The 16,891-nt window shown below is 44.6% G+C and overlaps 2 protein-coding genes across 2 annotated transcripts in view; one reads left to right on the forward strand and one right to left on the reverse strand.

Annotated features, from left to right (window-relative positions):
• Positions 1–16,891, reverse strand: part of LOC135918838 (uncharacterized) — a 337,804-nt gene that overhangs the window by 73,273 nt on the left and 247,640 nt on the right. The window contains exons 9-10 of the mRNA XM_065452520.2: positions 12,015–12,115; positions 9,906–10,059 (exon numbers count right to left, since the gene is read on the reverse strand). Of these exons, the coding sequence (XP_065308592.2) occupies positions 9,917–10,059; positions 12,015–12,115 (244 nt within the window). The 3' untranslated portion in view covers positions 9,906–9,916. The remainder of the gene's footprint in view (positions 1–9,905; positions 10,060–12,014; positions 12,116–16,891) is intronic.
• The window catches only part of LOC135918849 (uncharacterized), a 192,904-nt gene continuing 178,413 nt past the window's right edge, over positions 2,401–16,891 (forward strand). Inside the window, exon 1 of the mRNA XM_070526427.1 lies at positions 2,401–2,512. The gene's annotated coding sequence lies outside the window, so the exon portion shown is untranslated. The remainder of the gene's footprint in view (positions 2,513–16,891) is intronic.

The raw sequence follows: 16,891 nt of genomic DNA on the forward strand, positions 1-16,891 counted from the left end.
CTAGTGATCGCGCCGAGAAACATTCGGTCCCGGTTCAGGCTTGAGGCGAGAGAGGTACTGCTATCCAAGCATGCGCTGAATTCCTCGTAGTTCTCAAATCGTCCTTGTGCTGCCGCGCACAAGCTCGACAATGAAAAAAGACACATTTCTCCAGTGAGACGGTGTGTGCAGCGGTTCGCGCATAGCGGCTATTTTAAGTCGTTTGTTCTATCTCTTGTTGACAATCGAATTTTCTTGGTACTTGATAATACTTTTGCAGCTAAGTCTTTTAGGTTATGTCGATGACTTTCTTCTTGTGCTGAAAAGTTTGAAGCCTGAGGGAAGCGGCAATGCTGTTTAACGCGTTCTGGGTGTTCTTGAAAAGTGTGCAGTAGGACTTAAGAACACATATGAGTGGCCGGTTGATGGTCACCTACAGATATTCGTACGATTCTAAATGATAGCTTTCTTTGTTGGACGTAATCTCCTAGGAGCAACAAGCACTTGCCTGTCTACCGATTCGCGCACTCTAAGTTAGTTAAAACAGCCATAGCTAATAACTGCCTGAGAGCTGCTCTGGTTAAATCTTGTGTGCACCAGGCTTCCTGCAGCGTTGAGAAACAAGCAACCCGTTTACGTAGGGTCGGGTATCCCAATGACACCTTGGGGTCATTCACTGAGGGCCTTGTTAAAGAAGTAAAAGCTGACCTGCAGTCTCTCGGCGCAATGACGCACGTCCCAGCGGGCGCCCTATGGGTGTGCCATAGGTGTACAGGGTGTCCCCGCGCCTAAAAGAGGTGGCGAACAAGTGCGGTGTTTTCTCAGTGCCACTAAAGCTCGCAAGAATGTGCAACCTCGCAAACAACACCGGGAGTCAAGGTACATGCCCTAAGGAGCATGTCACCTGTTTAGTTAATTGCAATGTGGGGTGGTATACAAGATTGCACTTCCCTGTGGAAAGTGCTATATTGGACAAACAGGCAGGTCTGAATGACCGGCTTAGGGAGCTCGGGAACGCTAAAACACTCAAGCAGGTCCTGGCCACTTGGATGACCATTTCCGTAGATGTACACGTAAGGGCTCCCCGTGCTGATAAATGCGTAAGCGATAACACATTCATCACTGGTACTCACTGATAAAGAAATGTCGTACCTCGAGAAGAACTTCGGCCCGTATTCACAAAGCGTTCTTACGCTAGAAGCGTTCATGTCAGCCAATAGTGATGTAGGACATACTATCAGCGAAGGCGGTCAGCCAATGAAAAACACAGCTTACAAACGAAACCCTTTGTAAGTCGGCCCCTAGTGAATACATTGTAATGGCTTGCTGTGGGCGTTTATCGGCTTTGTCGCGCATTTGGTTGTCTCCTACGTGGAACATTCGTGTATGCGTTTGTCGCATTTATTTAGGCGTACGGTGGCATCTGCATGTTTTTCTATATGAAGCTTGTTTGTTAGTTGAAGTCCAGCGCTCTGTCCTGTCCCGCCTTTCTTTCCGTTAGTCTTGTTCGCGCTAGCTACTATGTCACAGCAACTGCTTCAACAGCAACCATCCCAACGTTCTGCGTTAATGTCAAAATACTTTTGTTGCGTGTCCTTATGCGTGTCATCGTGAAGGAAAAACAAAAATATATGATTGCGTCTTTTCCCAAAAGAAGCAGACGACGCGCATCGGATAGCAATTTGTATAAGAAGCTTCCGCATTAGAAAAATGTGGCTGACACTTGCTGATTTCTTCCAAACACTTCAATCGGGTCGGCTTCTTTCTTCACGGCGAGTAGACAATTCCTTTATTTATATTTATTTTAAACATCTTGCTGTCGCTTCGAATCGTGGAGTCAACTTAGTTTATAGGCAGTCACTTATTAAATTAAAGTGATGTAAGCTTAGGTTACATTTGGTTTTCCTTGTGCATGGTATTATGCCACAGAATTAGTGTTACTAACGTTTTTAGCAGCAGACATACTCTCGTTAATGTAATTTTGTCTGCAGGCGCGGTCGCAGGAATGAGAACTGCTTCAGAAGGTCTGAAGTCTATTATCATACATATCATGCCGGGAGGCGACATATCATCTTCATTGCATACTTCCGTTTAGCGGCACAAGCAGAATATCTTTTTTATTCAGCCCGGTGAGTGCCACTTTATTTCCCCATAAGAAATTTCGAAGCAACTGAAAATAGCTTGGTAGCGTTGGACCTGCGCACAGCACGGCTAGTTTGCTTTCTGGTACTGTGCGCACAGCTAAATTTTCTTACAACTGGCGCAATCGGTTTCCAAGTAATGCATTTACCGTAGTACAAGTCACTTTGCCCAAAAGAAAACCATCGCTCCACTTTGGAAGCCTGGTGGCAGAAACTCCACTTGGCCCAATTTGTTATTCTCTTTTCAGGCTTAACCGGCACTTGGGAAATTTCTACGGGCCGCAGGTGTCTACTGTGTTCGCGATAGCCCGGGTCCTGCATTGAACACTGCGTACTGTGAGCGCAAACGCGCGCCAGTCATCGTACACAGACAATCTTATCCCACGTATTGGGTAAGCATGAAAGGAAAGGTGCGCCCGGACCACGGAGCAAGAAAAATTTAGGAGTGGAAACTCCGCTGTTTGCGGCGACCAGAAAGGGTCACAAGTCCGCAGAGCCACTTAAAACCCCTTAAACTACGTAAAGTAGTGACACTTTTCTCCTCCGCTTTCACTCCTTCTCGTTTCTCCTCTCTTTTACGCTCCCTCCTCGACCGTGGCGCCGCCTACGATGCTCGAGCGCAGCAGACGATCTTTCGCAGAGTGAATGCACGCATAGCAAGGCAGTGCTCTTTAGGCGTTCACGTTGGCTTTCCAGCTCCGCGTAACTTCGTGTACAGCATAGAATTTCTAGTCTGATGGTTATACAAATTCAGTAACGGCAGCTTTTGTTTCATTTTTGTGTAACAATTTCTTAAAAAAAGTATCTGAAGGAGTCTTAACGCTGTGCGTTGGCAACTGTGAATGTATCACGTGCCCTTCAATTAGGTACGCAACATTTGTCAAGGGCGTGTCGTAAGATCTTGTTGCGAATGTAAAAGTAAATGTAAATAACACGTTCACGATCGAATGACATCTTGACTTCCAGCAAGCCCTCAGCCTGAAGAATCCGCGCCGCCCTTACCATGTGAATTCGCGGCGCGTATCAGCTATGACGTACAAAGGCTGACGGAGATCACTTCTCTGAAGGTTGGAAAGTGTAATACAAGGTACAGTGCCACCAACGTGCGTGCTTGCCAATCTAAGCGCGAACAAAGGCTCAGAGGTGAGCGCTGGTGCTATTATGTTTCTCGCGTCCCAACGTCGAGAGAAGTACCGCGGCTCATCATCGAGTCGGGACTCTGCGTACACAAGAAAACAAAGTAAGTTTTTAGCATTCGTGCGCGAAGCGGGAGCGCGATAACAATGCTTGACTAAATCTCAAAAAATACCACTGTGGGCTTCAGTAATTTTTTCTCAGGTTAATGACTTATAACTAATAACACTTCATCGTGCGTCGGTTTGTCCGTTTACTAAGTGATGTACTTGTCGCGAATCGAGTTGCATTGAGTTGCATGTATTGAAGACGGTTGCACTCCCCCCCCCCCCCCCCGAAGTAACATTTGCGAGACATAAGTTTATTAGTGAAGTCATGATCGCGCAAAGAATTCCCCCGGCATGACGCGGCCGAAATTGTGGCAAGTGAATTTTTTTTTTTCTATAGGTCAAAATCATATGAAACGGCATTCGAGTTGCAAGTTAACAGTTTATTTTAAGCATAGATGCATTACAGATTTGCCTTTGCAGTCACAAGTCCATGTGCACCATTTATTGTCTCATTGCGTAAATAAACGCACCAGCCTAAGAGTCCTACAGCAAGCGCGTCTCAATTAGGCATAGTGACTGTAGAAACTAATAGTGGAATGCACGAGCAAGTGAACGGCTCTACGAGCGCGCGAACTAAACAAACGAGCAAACGACTAAACGAACGACTAAACGAGTGTGCGAACGAACGAGCAAACGACTAAGCACGAACGGCGACTAAACCAGCCAGGGAACGGGTGGGCGACCACACGTTTTCTTTGCGAGTGCTCCACCGCTGCATCTGAAGCTTCGCACACTTTAAAGCTCACGCGAATTAGCACATACGTCTCAATTACCTATGATGCTGTCGCTCGGCGGGAAACGCACCGCGTAACACGGTTTCGGGAGAGCACGCACGCTTTTCATCGGTGACTCTGTATCGCAAATCCACCGGGTGACCGCCAACGAGGAACACGAACAAATGAGACAAACAAAGCTATTCTATCTGAAAAAGGCTAGTAAGTAACCACAACATGCACAGAGTGGCTCTCCTTAGGCGCTTTCATGATCGAGACTGAAATTTTGTCAAAAGGACTGCGCTGAATTTTTAAAATATCGTAATCATGTTATCGCACGCCAACTCGCGTGCCCGCGAACTCAAGCCGGTTGGCGTACAAAACGATTAAGCGCACCAAATACGACTGACACGACCACGTAGTGCGTATATAAACAAAGCAGACGTTGCGTAAAAATCGTGTTAAAGCGTGCGTACAAATGACCACGTGCACAGTGAACTGTGCGATATCTACTACGTTATTACCCGCAGCGCAGTACGGAAACCTGGCACATACTATACTCTGAGAGACTCACAACTTACCTCGCATAGTCACGCGGAGGAAGTTGGTTGGAAGTTCTCCCCTCCCGATTCGGTGAAGCCGTGTCTTTCTTCTTAACCCGTCGCGCTTACCGGACGGTAACGCGAACAGATTCTTGCCTTTGCTAAAATTATATTGGCATCCTAATGCGCAGCAGGTCATAGTCACAGAAAATGACTTGAAGCGAAATTGCACTTGCCACAAAGCATCCTTCAAGGCGTTCACAAAATCAAAACAACACACAATAGGAATGGAAGGAATGGCGCCAACAAGCGCCGCTTCTCGAGCAAAAATGGCACTGAAGCGTGACTGTAAAGAAACGAAGCCGGCGCAAGGGGCCACGTGATGCCATTAGTCCAATAGCGACGCGGTGTTGGCTTCGGCCAGAGCACTCGAGGAGAAGGCGGCAATCTTCAAAGCGTGGCACTACTTTACGAAGTTTAAGGGGTTTTAGAGGCGCTTAAAATCTCTTGATAATCTGAAAGTAGGGACACTCTTTGAACTCTGCCGCCGCCGCGCGACCTCCTCGCCTCCTCCTCGCCCCTTGCGCGTTCCCTCGCGGCAACCAGTGCTGCCCTCGTTTTTCTGCAAGACGATTGGTCTCCCTGCCGTTGCCCTTGGAAACGCGCGGATCTTGAGTTTTGCTTGTGTTTTTCTTTTTCGTTCGCGCCATTTTCCTTCTGAGCACGGCTGGCTCGGCGCTTTAGCTTGGCGTAGCGAAAGTTGTACGCTGTGTTTCCTGCTTATTGTGCTAGCGCTAGGCTGAGCTGTTGTGCATATAATTGCAGCAAGAAGCCTCAAGATGGTTATGGCATTTTTATGATACCACAAGGAAAGCGTGACGGCTTGCGCAGGAAGCAGTGGCTGCATGACATTGGCTGAAATAACTTTGTTCCGACATAGAACAGCGTTGTTTGCGAGCTGAGGCCTCTTTCTTATAGCTCGTAGCAAAGCATCGCGTAATGCTGCATTATTTTTTTCATTTTTCCGGCCTGCTCACCAGCCTTTCTGTTGCGGTTGTCCTCAGTATGCTTAATATTCTGGGGCGGCTCCATCACCTCGCAAGTCGCTAACTGTTGTGTTCAGTCGGAAGTGCAGCATTATAGATTCTGCTTTGCGCCCTGAAAAAAATTAGTGGCAATTAGACTCGTGTATTATACCCGGTATTGCAGGTGATGAGCGTTAGCTAGTCAACATCGAGTTTCTTTAACTTTTAAGGTGGAATCCCTTTAGATCTCTATTTTTCAAGGTTGCGTTTTCAACTGGAGGTATCACGTGACCCAATGAAGGCCAGAGGTGACGTCCACCCCTGTATAAGAGAATGATTACCAAAGTTAATTAATGAATCATTAGTGATTGACACAAGGTTGGTTAGGGAGGATTAAGGTTGCTAAGAGTGTATTGACAAAGATTAGGGTGGATTAGAGTGCATTAAGAAGGATTAACATGCATGAACAAATATTAGGGTGGGTGGAGGAGGATTAAGGCAGATTATGGTGGATTAGGGTGAAGAGTCGATGAAAGGGTATTAAGACCGATTAGGGTAGACTAGGGTGCATTAAGAAGGATTAGCGAGGATTAGTGTGTATAAAGGAAGATTAAGGTCGAATAATCGGTAATGAGGTGAATTAGGGTTTATAAAGGAAGATTAAGACCGATGAGCATGGATTAGGGTAGATTAAGGTGGATTAGATACCATCGAGCTGGATTACGTTTGACAGAGATGGATTACGATGTATTAAAGTAGATTGGGACTAGTAAGCAGGATTAAGTTGGATTAACGTGTATGAATAAGGTGGATGAAGGATTAAGGCGGAATATGATGAATTAGGGTTGATAAAGGAGGATTAAGACCGTATAGGGTTGGCTAAGGTGCATTAGGCGCGATGTAGGTTGACTAGGTTGGTTTAAGGTGGATTGGGAGTACTAAGCTGGATTAAGGTGGATGAAGGAGCATTAATGTGGATTAGGGTGGAATAGGGTGAATTAGGGTTCATTGAGTATTAAGACCGATTATTCTACAATAATCCTCCTAATGCACATTAATCCACCGAATCCACATTCATGTACCTTAATACTCCTTCATTCATAATCCATAATCCACGAACGTATTCCTTAATGCACCATAATCCACCTCCATCGACCTTGATCTATTCTAACCCCCCTTAATGCACTTTAATCCTCCTTAATCAACCCTAATGCTCGATCATTCAACTTATTCGACCCTAATTCACAATAATCGTGCTTAATCAATCTTAATCAACTCGAATCAACATTCATCCACCTTTGTCCACCCTAATCCTCCTCAATCCACCCTAATCCACCTTCGTTCGCTTTAATTCACCCTAGCCAACGATAATCCTTCTTAATGCACCTTAATCCTTCTTAATCCACCCTTATCCTTCCTCATGCACTTTGATTCACTCTAATCCACAATATTCGTTCTTAATGCACCTCAACGCACCTTCATTCACGCTAATTCACCTTCATCAACCTTAATCCAACCTAGTCCTCCTTTATGCGCCTTAATCCACCCTAATGCGCCTTCATCGACTTTTATCCACCTTAATACTCCTTAATACACCCGAATTCATCTTAATCCAACCACTCATCAATTATTACGCTGCTAATCATTAATAATTATTTAATGCGGCTGCACATGCTTTAGTTCGCTTCCCGCCTTCCTTCGGTCACGCGATATTTTCTGTAGATCACAACGGGGCCATGAAACAGGTCTAAGCCTTTCGCTTAATAAGTCACACACAAAGGGACGTGTCACAAGCAATACTAGGTCAGACGCACGAAGTAAAGCATCTGATCATGTGGCAGAAAAATTGTCTGCAGTATAGAACTCGCGTCAAAGCTCCCTTTACAACGGTATACCCAATTCATATCGCTTTAAGAAAAAACCAACCTCCTCATAAACGTTGCCTACAGCATTATCGATGCTATTATTACCATTTCTCAAAATTTTCAACCCCACTGGGCCGCGCAACTGGCCCAAAATAGCACGCCTCCATAGAATCATGCGGCCCGTCCGCGGGAAACCAGGAGGAAAAGCACGCCGTGCGCAGCCGGCGGACGAGCAGAATTGAGGAGGAAAGCGCCGTGAGGAGCAGATTGTCGCTACTTTAAAATTATCAAGGGGTTTTACAGGCGTTCTCATGCTATCGGCGCCTAGCGGCCTGGAAAGGAATTACCGCTGTTTCGGTTGCCAGGGCAACCGGTCGAGCGTGTTGCTCCCGTTCGGCCGCGAACGCCTGACTTCTTTTGCGGGCACGGAGGAAGTGACCGGAGAGCGCGTCGGAGGCGCCATCCCGGGCGCTGCATTTTTGTTTTTGTTTTTTCGTTACGGTTTCCACGCGCCGCATGGCGGCGCCACTGCATACGGCTACGTCGGCGCATACAATTGTGACCTCTGGTCGCCCGCGCTCGCTCGCGCTGACGGGAGTTTCACCTCCTAAATGTCTTCCTCCGTGAGCGCGACTAACAAACGTAACTATCATTTGTTTTTATCCTTAGACACACTCATAAGGTATCATTAAAATTTTGAGCCTCGTTCTGTCTGTGCAGAATATCTGTGCTTAGCTTCTGAAAAGAACGGCAGAACTTACTGCCTATATATTGTGAGATGGTATATGTGATATAGCACAACACGAGTCGCAGCGTGAATTTACCTATGGAGGTAAAAAACAGGCATATATCGTACCTGTACCAGGGAAGCAACGCCTCGAACAAGTGCTGCACCTTTCGAGGGGACTGGCTATGCACAAACACCTCCTTTCTTTAGCCTACGGATAGCTTGAATGGCTCTTCGCAATTGAGAAAATGTGATGCGGCTTGCTGGGCAAGCTGGACGTTTGCACGCACAGCGGAACTATTTCAGCGGTTTCATCGCCGTTAAACCTTGAGGCCGATCTGTATTAGGTGATCGGCAACAAAAACCATTTTGGATTCGACGAAAAACCTCGATTCGACACCAGAAACGACAAACGTGAGCACATCAGCAATCGAGAGAGCGGCCGTGAACGTGGATGTCATAGCCATCTTTGTTTACTTGGACAGTGTTGCCAGCACAACTAACTCTGGAGTTACCATTACTGTTGACAAATGTAATTGTATTTTCTATTTACATTTCTATATTTTAAGAACGCTGTCACTGTGGTGACAGAAAGCGAATTGTTGCCGTTTATTAAACAATACTTACTGGCTGCCGATCCCCAACACATTTAACGTGATTGCTCTGTTTTCCTCATTCGAACACTAACAAATAAATTTCCGCTCTCACCCAACCCTTCGCATTTTGCTCAGAACAATTTCATTTTCAGTGCAACGGTGTTCATTGACTAAAATTGTTTGTTTCAATGGGTTGAAACTTCCAACGACGTGCGATTTCTTCTTACCTGTTAACTGCACGCAGTTTGCGGCGTCAATGTGATCACTGTCTGATATTTGGCCTTGTTTAGTATATCTTCTTGAGTAAATAGCGCAATACAGACAGGGGCAAGATGAAAGTAATCGACAGGACAGACGCTGAACTCTCAACTCAAACCTTTACTGAAATGAAACAAATCTATAAAGAAGCACTTCAACTCTCTGAATGTGATGCAAGCGTGAAACGAATTCCGGGAGCATGCCCATACAATGCTGACGTGAAGGTTGGGCGCGCAGCCAGTTGCTACAGAGCCTTATCCAGAAATTTCCACTCTTTGTGTATCTTACAGCCCAAGCGGTCCGCTATTGTCTTCATGGTTTCACGTCCTCATTCTGGATTAGAGTAGACCCGTCTACATCAAGGTTAATCTTTGTTGCGTACTGTTCATATTCTAGTTTTTCACGTAGATTCCCAGTTGTTTACTCAAGCCTTCATTTTTCCTGCGACGTCGCTCATTCTCGTTTTTCATAAGACCTAGTTCTCGATGGAACTCCTTGGTATTTTTCGTAAGGCTTTCCAGTCCTACGTGAAATTTGGAATCACCAATTCCCAACTTGCCGGTATTCTTCTTTATGAGTTTCGGCTCTCAAAGAGGTGACAAATAGAGAGCGTAAATAAGGAAAATGTTTACATTCTGCTCTTTGGCGCGTTTTACGCCCGCATATTGGTCCACAGGTGTGTTAACCTTTATTGTATATTGATGAAAAAACTGCTTGGGTCGCGAAGCCCGCAGTGTGTGCAAGCTCAGTGCAATGTTTACTATTAAGCTACTTACAGCGAGGTTACAGAGCCGATCCCAAAGGATTTGACGTACCTGTTGTGCGCTTAGCACGTAGCGCTTCCGGGTCGGAACATGGCGCTACTGCTGACTCCGCCCGTGAACTGTCCCTGTTGGTGTAAGAGGGCGGACATGATAGCCTCTTTGGCCGGAACTCCTTCGAGCTCTGTGGCCAGCCTGAACGTGGCGCCTGCATTAAAATATGTTGCCAGTGTGGCAGCCATTTAGAAGTGGCACCTCCATCGCCTCATAGTCACGCATCGTGTGAAGGTAGCGAGAATCGTTCGAGAGACGGCAGTCAGTCGCCTACATTTTGTAAGGGTTCCTGCACTGCGTCCACTGCGTGACTTTTTATTTAATTATTTATTTCCAATACTGTTAGCCCTTGCGGGCTGTTACAGGGGTGGGGGAAAAGAATTTTCCACAAACACGTAACCCCAGTTGCGCAACAAACAAATAATGAATTCAGCAAACACATGACAGTGTACGCGCAAATGATTCTGTTGTGTGCGTTTCAATAAATGCATCTGCATCAAGTTTGTTCCAATCGACTACAGTTTTCACAAGAAAGGAAAATTTGAAGGCATCAACGCGCGGCACATAGGGCATTACAGCATGAGGGTGACCACCTGTACGTGGGGACACTCGTCAAGGGGGACGCAATTATAGCCTGGAGTCCAAATTGAATTTATTATACAGTTGGTACAAGAATTTCAACCTGGACATTTTTCTGCGCGTTGCGAGTTCGGGCAAACCGGCACGAGATAATAACGCAGTTACAGACTGCGTCCTTTGATAAGCATTAAAGATAAACCCTGCGGCTAGTCATTGAACTCGTTCCAGTTTATTTATCAAGCCAAATTGGTGCGGATCCCAGACTATACATGCGTATTCCAGTGTGGGCCGTATAACTGTATTGTACGCCTTGAGCTTTACCTCGGGTGTAGCATCTTTCAACTTTCGCCTCAACAGACCGAGTTTGCGTTGAGCAGAACCACAAATGTTTTCAATGTGTGAGTTAAAATTCAAATTGTGCGTGATTGTGACCCCAAGATACTTAAGCTTACTAACATGTTGAAGTGGGCTATTATTTATTCTGTAAGAAAAAGAAACGGGGTTTTGTTGTTAGATACAGTCATGTAAGTTGATTTATCGAAATTAATTTTCATGTCCCACGTAACACACCAGTCATAAATTCTTTGCAAGCATTCCTTCAACAACATTTGATCCTGGACATTCTTAACGCGAAATTAAATAAGGCAATCATTCGTAAATAGACGCAGTTCAATGTTAGGATGCAAATCATTAGCAATGTCATTTACATATAACAGAAACAAAATTAGTCCTAAAACCGAACCATGTGGCACACCAGATAAAACAGGTAAGGAGGATGATCTTTCGCCTGCTATTTGAACATATTGCTTTCTATGTCAAGGTACGCATGGATCCACTTCACAATTTGCTTATTAACACCAAGTTTATACAATTTCTCACTAAGTTTTGTGTGACACACCCGGTCAAAAGCTTTGGAAAAATCAATTGCAATAACATCAATCTGTTCGTCGTTGTTAATTGCGACGCCGAAAGCATGAGACACCTCAAAAAGCTGCGTCACTGTTGACAGACGTTGGCGAAAGCCATGCTGCTTACTGTAAAATAAGTTGTTATTTTCTATATATTCAAACAGATGTTTCGATATTATGTGTTCCAACATTTTACACGCAGAGCATGTAATGGAAATTGGCTGATAGTTTTCCGCCAATTACTTATTGCCCGCTTTAAAAATAGGTACGATGCGCTCTAATACGAAGTGTGATTTTTCTGCACAATGAGTCTAACATGGCCTGTCGAAGTGTGTTTCGCTGTCTGGGATTCTTGGGACACAAGAAAGAGTTGTCCATTAGGCACTCAGAGAGTAATATTGCGTGTGTTTGGCAGGGGCCTCAGGATTATCAACAGAACAAGTATTGAGATGTCATTTGCTTTGGATATATATATATATATATATATATATATATATATATATATATATATATATATACATTCCTCACTGTACCAACAATCGTCAGTGACAAGCCTCGTCTTTCACGGTGGCACCCTAGCACAACTTTGACTTTATGTTAGCAGGAGATGAGTGATACTCACTGTATTTCCAAGGCTCTCCGCACGAGCGATACACTTCAGAGTGGGTTGGGTCCATGGTGTAACACACGCCTGTCTTGTAGTAGGAGTACTCGATATACCACCTGAATTCAGAAGAGGACTAACATTGCGGCGACCACTGTGAACTCAGGCGATTGCAATACCATGTACAATTAAAGAGTGTTAGATATCTTGAGGAAAGAACACATACCCTATTGGAGGCTGCAAGGAAAAGGTGCAAAAATGTGGTGAGCTGGACCAATTAATACATGTTAGCCAAAAAAAACGCGTAATCAATGATTACCTCAGAGAACACAAGCCTTTCCACAACTGACGACGCTAGTCTTGCCAAGTCACTGTAGACAGTGCCTGTAGAACGTTTGTAGTTCACAGCACAAACGTCATAGGCCGTGGGAAAACAAGGACAGCAAACGTCAAGGCTGGACTTCACAGTCATAGAAGTTATAGAACAGCTGACAAGACCAGACAATGGCGGATCCACGTGTGTCCGGGATTGCGGTGTCATCAGGTACGTATCCAGACGGGAGCCCGGGCCTCCCCGCCCCCCCCCCCCCCTCCCGAAATTAAGCGGCATACCCCACTCTCTCTGCCCACGCCACCACTCCTCACACATATTCCTAAAGCGCCGCCAAATCAGTGTTGAGACTTGACAGCTATTCGGCGGTCAACATTTTGCTGCCGGTTTTCCTCCTTTTCGATGGCTGTAGTTATTGGTGTCTCCTGGAATGTGACGGCCAATTTTCAATTTTCTCATCGATTCGGTGCCCGAGCGATTAACTCGAGATGCGTTAAGTTGTCTCCATCTATTCAACGGTAACGCGCATCGCTATTGCTTCGTTAGTTCAACCTTCTTTGTGTAGAGTCATGCAGCGACCAGGAAAGTCATTAGGTTCGTGGTCAGCTGATCTATATGCTAGTGGAAAGAGCTGCGGCCGGAGAAAACGCCAGTTGAGTTTGACTTTTCCTTTCGCTTCATTGTTTCCTCGAACCAATCGTCGCGGCGCTGGTAGATCCTCGGAACCATATACCCGCGATATGGGTTAGATAAGGTGGAAAATAAAATCATGCGAAACAGCGTCCATCATCAAACCCTGCAATAACCCTTATTCCATAACCAATATGACTGTCACAAATTACCTCGTCTGGTTTTTCCCTAATTGTACAGCACTTTTCGTGCAAAATTGGCAACTGGAAACAAGAATAGCAAGGAGTTGAGAAATTAAGCGATCTACTAAGGGAGAGAGCCAAGGCAACAGCCAAATAGGAAAGAAAAACGAAAATTAAAAAATTTAACTGTTTATGAAAATATTTATGGATCAACATCATTTTATTTAAAAAGGAAGTACAGAAAACTCTACCAGAAGTGAAGAACAATTCCGCCTGTTTTCAATGACGCGTCTAGTGCAGTTATCATCAGTCGAGCCACCTGACGTAGTAACTTCTCTGCTGTGCTTAAGTGGGTGTTTTTCTAACCTTCCGTGGTGGGCGCAGTACGTCTAGAACCGCAGCGTCCTGCGCTTTACGCGGCTGCACGGTACTGGCGGCCACGGGTCGTTACACAACTTCCCAAATAATAATACGAGTCGGTTTGGGAACTAATGTTGGTAGAGCAGTAAATGAGGAATGAAAAATAACTGGTTGTTCCGCAAATATTTATCTATGATACTTCCAGAGCTAATTAAAAACCTCACTATCATCATCATCATATGCCTGCTTACGCCCACTGCAGGGCAAATGCCTCTCCCATACTTCTCCAACTACCCCCGGTCATGGCAACTTAAATCTGCAGTGAAGCACCACCTACGCGCTCTTAACCGCCAGCCACTCCGCGAGGCTATAAATAATTCGTACTTCGAACTTTTCCTGTTACCGAAATGGCGGTAATCACAACAATAAAGCTATGAGCGCGTAATTTTGTAAGTTTTCATTCATCCATTATAGCGGAATGGTGAAAGACTAATTCTTTATTGAACTTAAATAAAACGCTTTCTTAGCTGCAACTATTTACTGTCAAGTTTCACTTCAGTTGGCAGTGAAGTTTCATGAGTAAAACGAATTCAGCACTGAAATGAACTGTGCCGCAGACTTTTAAAGTATGAAATGGTCAGGCTCCATACACGTTGCCAATGTCTATTGCATACCTCATTGCTTCTGCTGATGAAAAGACTCTTCAAGAACAGCAGACGCTGCGGGAGTATCAAGTACGACGCCATATTGAAAAGGCCACATGACGACGATTTTGTTTGCTTGTGTGATTGGCTGGCGCAGTAACACAACCCCGCGCGGTCCGTGTGCCTTGGATGCCAACGGCTGTTTTTTTAAGTTGTACTCTACTATAGTAATTTTTATTTTACGATTCCTTCCTGGGTGAATCCATTTGACGTAGTTCCTTGTTCGAAAAGTAAAAGAGGGGTGTACCTTAAAGGTGTACATGTGCGAAAGTTCAGCACAATGCGTTGGCGGGCAAGTTGGTGCGAATCCATGAATAATTTGTTTAGCGCAAAACAACAGACACAAGAAAGACGACAGCACAAGCCGCTACTCTATAATAGCGCCTTGTCCTGTCGTCTTTCTTGTGTCTGTTGTTTTGCGCTAAACAAAGTATTCATGTGTACATATGAGGTACACCTTATTTCATTTCTCTTTTGCAGGTTTACGCATGTTTATGGCAAATGGTGGGCGTTATTTCCTCTTGTACTAGTAAAGCTGCGCGCCCTCCTCATTTGCATACAAATATTACCTTGGTTTGCCCCCCCCCCCCCCTAAAAAAAATCTTGCGTACGTGCCTGTTTGTCATGCAAGAGAAGAAAGTCTATTTGATCTGCCTGCAACTGCCCCAATCTGAAAGCGGTAAAAACCCTCAGGGCCTGGCTCCATTATTCGCTGCAAAAGAGCCGACGTCCGACAGCATCTGTGTTAACGGCGTTGACCTCTGCCTCCCGATTGCCTCGTCACTGTGTGATATGCGGTTGCGAAGGCGCAGCATCAACGGTGGAGTCCGGCCGGATAGTGTGACACCGAGGGCGCGATACTGCGAAGAGTTCGACCATTCTCATTGGCCGAGACAAGGTAATCGATTTCCCTCAACTATTGACTTCGGGAAGACAACTGCTTAAGAGTGGGCACCTTAGGTGCTATGTGCCGCGTGTAAAGTGCTGCGACATGTAGTGTGATTCATTCGGTCATGCAGACTGCTGAGATATAGCGTGTTACCATAACCATGGTGCCAGTTGTAAATATCAAACCAAATCAAAATTTTATTTCATGTCCCAACAAAGAGAGAAAGGGGGTGGCGGGAAAAAGCTGCATTACTGTAGCTTGACTAAGCCCGGCCCCCTATGGTACAATTCGACAGTGTGCAGCAGTAGTATAGGTTCATAGCAACATAAGTCTAGGCACTTTACAGGAAGTGTGAAGAAAAAAAAGAAGGAATGATAACATGGACGTACAGGCAGTAAATTTCTTTTGTGCAGAAACAACAACAAAATATGATGAAAAGAAAGGTGACAAAAGCTGAATAAGCTGTGACAAAAGGTGAATAAGCTGTGAGAAAGCAGCTAAAAAGAAAATGAAAACAAAATTGTCGACATCAGACGCATCAAACTCGATATACATAGACGACATACGTATATCTGCAGACATACATCTATACGTACACTAATACTGATGTATACTAATACCGATATACGTACTAATATGTATACGATAATCAAATACATGTAAAGGAATCACAGAGCGGGATTTTGCGAGAGGAAGTAAGTGAAAAAAGAACGAGGAGACATAGTATCCAGGCTTAATCCACTTGTAGTTAGGGTATTTAGTAGATGAGCTATGCGGTAGGATACAGATTGCCGTCCATAATTAGTACGACAAAAGCTTGTTAACCAAATGTCGGCATGCCTCGTGTTATAGGGAGTTTCGCGACAATTCAGGTTAAACAAATTTACGTAATCAACATTTCCCTTCTCAAGGTTGTTCTGTACATGCATGCTAGACGAAATGAGTAAATGAATTCAACCGGCATTATTTTGTATTCGTAAAAATATTTATACGTGTGTTCTTTGGAGGAAAGATTAGCTACAGCACGAATTGCTTGTTTTTGACATAATTTTAGTTTAGCGATGTTTTGTTTTGATTTTGTTGCCCAGACTAGATGACAATAATTTAGTGTAGAAAGAAAAAGTGAGTTATATACAGTTCGTTTGACAGTGGTAGGCAAAACATGTAGGTGCCTATGTAGCAGTCCCGTTATTCTGTTCAGCCTTCCACAAAGAGATTCCACATGTTTGTTTCAAAGCAGATTTTCTGAAAATATAACTCTTAGTGTTTTAACGTCGTTTAAAATTTTAATTTCCTTACTTTTTAAATGCAACCTGTCTTCAAGGTTTAGGGCCTTATGCTTTGGGCGAAACATGATCGCTTGCGTTTCTTGGGCATTAATTCTTAAATAGTTTCTATCACACCACTTTGCGATATCCGGGAGCACAATGTTTGCATATTTGACCAGAGTGTCCGGATTTCCGTTCCTGAAAAAAATGGTGGTATCGTCTGCATAGCCTATCCATTTGATATTTTCAGCGGTTGAAAAAAGGTCATTCATGTAAACAATGGAAAGAAGTGGTCCGAGAATGCTCCCTTGTGGCACACCATGTGGGATAGGTTTTATCTTTGAGTTTGAATGATTATGGCAAACGTACTGATACCGATGATGCAGTTACGAAGACAAAAGATCGTTTGCGGGACCACGTACTTCATGTTGTTCAAGATTAGGTAAAAGCGTAATATGATGAACAGTATGGAATGCTTTCGTGAAATCTAGATATGTACCTATGACCAGTTCTTCTGCATCAAACGCTGTA

This window comes from Dermacentor albipictus, chromosome 9 (genome assembly GCF_038994185.2).
Source record: "Dermacentor albipictus isolate Rhodes 1998 colony chromosome 9, USDA_Dalb.pri_finalv2, whole genome shotgun sequence".
Classification (NCBI taxonomy): Eukaryota; Metazoa; Arthropoda; class Arachnida; order Ixodida; family Ixodidae; genus Dermacentor; species Dermacentor albipictus.